This window comes from Myotis daubentonii, chromosome 3, assembly GCF_963259705.1.
Source record: "Myotis daubentonii chromosome 3, mMyoDau2.1, whole genome shotgun sequence".
Classification (NCBI taxonomy): Eukaryota; Metazoa; Chordata; class Mammalia; order Chiroptera; family Vespertilionidae; genus Myotis; species Myotis daubentonii.
In genome coordinates, this window is record NC_081842.1 from 197,759,204 (window position 1) to 197,765,151 (window position 5,948).

General features: G+C 48.4%; 1 protein-coding gene across 1 annotated transcript; it reads right to left on the minus strand.

Moving 5' to 3' along the window:
• Window positions 1-316: 316 nt before the first annotated feature.
• Window positions 317-1,381, minus strand: LOC132229524 (protein FAM221B-like; the record flags this gene model as incomplete). The annotated part of the gene is made up of 1 exon (XM_059686110.1): window positions 317-1,381. A coding segment is annotated over one exon (672 nt), but the record flags the coding sequence as incomplete, so codon positions are not given.
• Window positions 1,382-5,948: the final 4,567 nt, after the last annotated feature.

Genomic DNA, 5,948 nt, shown 5'->3' on the forward strand with positions numbered 1-5,948 from the left:
GCAGCTGCTCTCTGAAGTCCCCAAAGACCTTCTCATTGCAAAAGCCATTGGACACTTTTTAGCCTTTATCTTACTGGAGATCAAAGTGCATCTAACATCATGGCTTACTCCATCCTTCTTAAAACCCCCTCCCTCCTTGGTGTTTTCACTCTCTCCTTCTGATGCCAGGACTAGCAGGTTAAATGTGGGTGTGGTGAAGGCAGATGGCTGGATCTAGCCTCTCTCTCTTTCGCCCCCAATAGGTACTGACTCTGAGGTCTTAGAATATCTATCTCTAGGTGGGGCTATAGCTGCCCCAGACAGAGCCAGGTCAGAGTCCAGTGGCTTCTCCTTTATTGCTGATTTGGACCAAGCTCACACAGGCCTGTGCCAGCTGTTGACAGTGTCTGTCCCTGAAGGAGGGAAGAGCAGAGGTGAAAGGGTCAGGTACGGGGGTTAGCTGTAGGGCCAGGTCAGAGACTGGGTGAGTCAGGGAGCCCAGGGGGACTAGGGTGAGAGCTGGGATGGCCAGAGGGCCCCTGCTTCTGTAGGACCTTGAAGTCAGAGTTGCTGATGATGGTTTCTCAGAGGGAAGGAATCTCTGCAAAAGGCACATAGTCTGCTCCGGGGGTGGAAACCAATGCAGGTATGGGATACAGGGGTTAATAGGGTGAGGTAGTGTTGGATGGGATGGTTGAGGATGGGAGAGCCTTTCTGCCTGGCTTTCTGACTACAGACCCTGGAATGGATCCCTGTTCCAGGTAACCCCCTCACCGCGAGGCCTCCCTCCTCGTCGCCGGGTCTCCTCAGTCTCAAAGAAAGTCTCATGTGCACAGGCTGCACAGAGGAAATTTGACTCAAAGCAGTAGCAGCAACAGCCTTTGGCCTTGCAGGGATGGCACCCGGTAGCTGCATGGTTTTCATGGCTGTGTTTGCAGCCACATTGGGCTCTCCAGGCCTTGGGGTCAAAGGTGGCCCGCCTCTTGAGCCAGAACTCACCCAGCTCCTCTGGGCTTGATGGTATAAAGCAGAACATGAGGCAGCGGCACTGATTCACATTGCAAGGCACGGATATGTCTGATATGATCCGGTGCTCTCTCAACAAGTGTCCGCAAAAGCACTTGGATTCATCGCCAATTCGGAAACAGTCCCATAGATAGTGGGGGCAACGCCAACCAATGTAGAGACCTGTCTGGGTGGCCTTCAGGGCTGCATTCTTCTCCCATTGGAAAGGATTGTTCACATGAGCACCAGACTTTTCTCTTTGCATTGCCTCAGGCACTTTCACCAGCTCTGCCTGCTTAGCAAGGACCACTGGACTGGCTGTATCACTTTTGGGCTTTGGCTTGGCTTTTGCAAGTCCTTGGGTCAGGATCTTGCCTGAAGCTGGGCGTGGGAAGTGTTAGCCTCGAGAGAGGGCAGGCTCTTGAATGTGGATGAAACCCGGCTGCAGGGCGCTGTGGGCTGACCGGAGACTTGAACACCTGCAGAAATTCCCGAAGGAGCTCTAGCCAGGTCTGGGGAAGGGTGGGAGGAGGAGGAACGAGGGGAGCCAGGGCCGGTGGGAGACTTGATTGAAGCCTCTGGAACCCAGGCTGGAGGAGAAGGGATCCATCACCAGGGCAACTGGAATGCCTCATAGTCAGCGTCAAAGGCAGCCTGGTCACCTCGGGTGGGTGAGGTCCCCTGCGAGAGCTGCATTGCGCCTGGAGCGGGTGGCGGGGTCCCTTTGAGAGGCTCGGGTAGGCTTTGCGGGTGTCTGCGGGGACATCGTGCGCGTCTGGGTCTGCAAGGGTCTCTGCAGGGTTCCTAAGAGATGCCTGCAGGCGTCCAGTGGGGTCTGCTAGCCTCTCTATAGCTGCATTTTTAAGTTGCCATCTCCCATCTCTCTACCACGTGGGGGCGCGCATGTACAGTGCAATTGAAACTTCGTGGCCCATGCGCAGAAGTCGGTATTTTGTGGAAGAGCCACACTCAAGGGGCCAAAGAGCCGCATGTGGCTCGCGAGCCGCAGTTTGCCGACCACTGCTCTAGATAATTCCTCTGTAATATACAGGGAAGGGGTTGGATGAGAAGGGATTGTGAAAAAAGTTGCAGTGTGGGAGGGGCTTAGCTTAAAATACCTTTGTCAAAGGTATTTGAAAGAATATGCATCTCTATGTTCATCGCATCATTATTTACAACAGCTAAGACATGGAAGCAACCCAAGTGCCCATGAGTAGACTAGTGGATAAAAAACTGATACATATACACAGTGGAATACTACTTAAATGTATAAAAAGAATGAAAACTTACCTTTTGCGACAGCATGGATGGATCTAGAAGGTATTATGCTAAGTGAAATAAGTCAGACAGAGAAAGAAAAATACCATATTATCTCACTCATATGTGGACTCTAGTGAATAAAATAAACAAAATAGAAATGGACTCATGGATATAGAGAACAGATTGACAGTTGTCAGAGGTCAAGGGGTTGGGGGGCTCACACAGTATAAATTGGTAGTTACAGAATAGTCACAGAGATGTAGATTCCAGCATAGGGAATAAAGCCAATAATGTCGTGATCAATATATATGGGGCCAGGTGGGTACTTGAAGCAGCAGTGGGGCCACTCTGTAAAGTACATGATTTTCTAACCACTTCACTGTACATCTGAAATTAATACAGAATAATATTGAATGTAGACTGTAATTGAAAATAGAAGAATTGATATAATCTCTGGGCAGAAGCTCTGAAGAACCAAGCTCCCGTGTTGCCTCTGGTGTAACATGGGATCCTGATACTTACTTCAGAGGGTGTTTTGAGGATTCAATGAGCTTGGCAATGACTCCTAAGCTGTAATGCACCATACAGGTGTATCGGAATTTCTTTCTCAGACAAGAAAATAATGTATCAGCACCGCTGCTAGTTCTGAATGTCCTCGTTGATAAGACAGCTGTGCCTTACTTCTTACCAGTCATCGGCGGTTGTGTTAATCTGCTAGATTCCAACCACATAATCACAGAGCTCAACTTTAAAAAGCACAAAGCAGCATTCTAGAAAGTTACACGATGCTATTTCGAGAAGCGTGATAGAAATGACATTTATGTGAATCTTTGTGTACACAACCTCAGAAAACGCCCACTTATTTTCTCACATCTCACTGAAATGTCACCTCTTTGGTGAGGGCTGCCCTCATCTTCCCAAGCCTGGCTATGTGCTTCATCTGGGGATGACCACGGATGGATGTCCAAACACGATTCGGCCGCTTGCTGCCTGTCTCCACGTCCTACACCTACCACTCAGCTCCAGCCTTCTTCTCCAAACATGCCTCTGACCTACGCATTCCTGCCTGTCAGTGTATTTTGAGCCCCACTCCCTCTGGAGAAGGAGGCTTGGGGACATGCTCACATCACTTCTGGTGACTGTTGTCCCTGAGGACTGAGCCGCTGGTACCCATCGTGACATTGAGCTATAACTCCTTCCCTCATATAGGTGGTCTACCATTTTTACATTGACTTTTCAGTTTTTCTTTAATACAATAATAATAGCAACTATGGCCTTCTAGATTTCAGGCACTTTTCTAACAACTTGGCATATATCAATTTACTTAATTCTCATAACAGCTCTATGAATAGCTACTATTGTCACTTTAATTTTATAGATGGTAAAACTAGGTTTAAAGGACTTGTCCATAGTCACATAGATTGGTGATAGGCAGGTTCCTCGAACTCCACACCCAGTATCCTTAACCACCATCTCTCTTGTCTTTGTAAAAGAGCCCAGAAATTCCTGTTTGTATTTCACTCTTTGCCATCTCCAACCAACCCCCCCAAACACACACACACACACACACACACACACACACACACACATTTCCAGATACACATTCAAGCCCCTTAGCTATTACTGTTAGTTTAGAGTTTGGAGTAACCCAAACTTTGTCATCTGGGCTCCCGAGTCCTCTCCAGCAGCTCAGTTAACTCCTTATCTCCTGTCTCAACCCCATCCCCCACCCCTCAGCCTTCCAGGAGCCACAGCCAAGTTCAGGTGCTCTATGACTCTTGGTCTAGGCTTCTTTTCCATGTTTATTTATTGCATGTCTTGATCTGATTGTGTCTTTGCCTCTTTACTGATCTTCGAACTCCTTTAGGGCAGACATGGCGTCTTATTCATCTTCCTCTCATCAGAGCCTGCCTCAAAGAGTAATGAAAGAGCGAGTAGACCTGTAGCATTAGTTGGAGAACTCCTCTTTTGGAAGAGAGACCAATGGGGACGATCAAGGGCACTAGAGGGGGCTAGATGAGCCCCATCAAGGAATGGTGAGCAGCAGTCGCTTCCACTGAGGACTGGGGGACATAAGGGGCTTTAGAATAAATATCAGGACTCTGGTTCTGCTCGAGTCAGGAGAGCAATGAAATGGTGCTGACAGGGCCGTCCCCAGCTTCTGTTCAGGTACCGCTCTCCGGATTTCTCTGCCTCTTGCATTTACTGAAATTCAGTGTTATTTCCAGGGAAAGAATGACAAAGATAAAACAGCGCCACCTTAAATAGCTTAGGGGAAGAAAATGAGGGGAGGAAATTCAAAAGAAGGATGGAGGGGAAACAAGAAAAAAGGAAAGAGGGAAGCGGGAAGACGGGGGGGGGGGGGGGGGGGGGGGGGGGGGGGGCGGGGAAGCTAACTCAGGGAGAGAATATTTCAAAACAGACTTCAAAAGGCTCTATGGCTTGGCTGTTCAAACCAAGTGAGTTCTAATCCAATCTCCACCATTTATCTCCGGAGTCTCAGCTTTGCCAGCTGTAAAATGGGCAGTCAGATTCTACACTCCACCATGAGGGACTTAGATCTTAAGAATGCAATGATTCCACAAGACCTCCCCTCCTTCCCAGGAATGTCACACATCTTGTCAAGTTGTCCTGCCAGATTTGAGAGAACCGTGAAGTGAGATGGGGAAATAATTATTCACCAGACTTCCAGGGGGCTCTGGAAGGCAGATTAGCTTCCCACGCCCTTGGTTTGAGGATCATCAGAGCAGGGCTCACTGGGCGCCCCTCCAAGGATGCATCGAAGGGCAAGGTCTCTAGGCTGGAACAGCAGGGCTTGGGAGGATGCACTGGAGCAGTTTGGTCTCTTAGCAATTGCCCAAGGTCCTACAGAACTTTTGTTTATGTGTGTTATGTTTATTGATACTTACCATATTAGAAATTGAAAATGAGAACATTTTAAGACACCAGGATACACAAGCACACACACGGCAACATCACCAGACATTACGAAGATGATGGAGAACTCCACTGAACACTTTGGTGGGAATGAGAGTGGAAAGACAAATCTCATCTCAGTGTGGTTATGAGAAGTTCTGATCTCATAAAAACCCTGGGAAGGTCTCAGGACCTGCATGGGTCCATGGATCACACCTGGAGAACCTGGACGAGGGACACAGAATGTTGTACATGACGGAATTCCTGGGTAACTCCTCAACCATCAGACAAGACACCAGATGATGGAATCACAACTGTGATTGGATTTCTTGAGATATGTACAGATGTCCAGACAAGTCAGGATGGTTCACTGGCCAGAGGAGCAAAATCAGAACAACCCAGGAAGAAGTATGGTCAGGAATTTGCAGAAATCACAGGGAGAGCCCTGCGTCCACGTGACCTGGGAAATTTGGAGGATTGGACTCAATTTGTGGAAATCTGCCAGAAGCAAGAAAGGCCTCCTGTACCATCCAGGTTCAAGGTTGTTGTTATGAGGTAAAAAATGTAACTCACCCAAAGACCTTGAACCCTACAGCAGCACCTGTCCCTCCCCAACCCCTACTCCTCCCACTCCTACCATGAGGTCATTGTCTGCTCTCAACCCCACCCCTCCCCTTTCCCAGTGCTAGAGGAAACAAGAAGCTGCTGCAATCAAAATGAAATGTCAGATTTCTTAAAACCCGAGGAATTGCTGTAATTTGCAAGGAGACAGAATGCAATTAGCATAC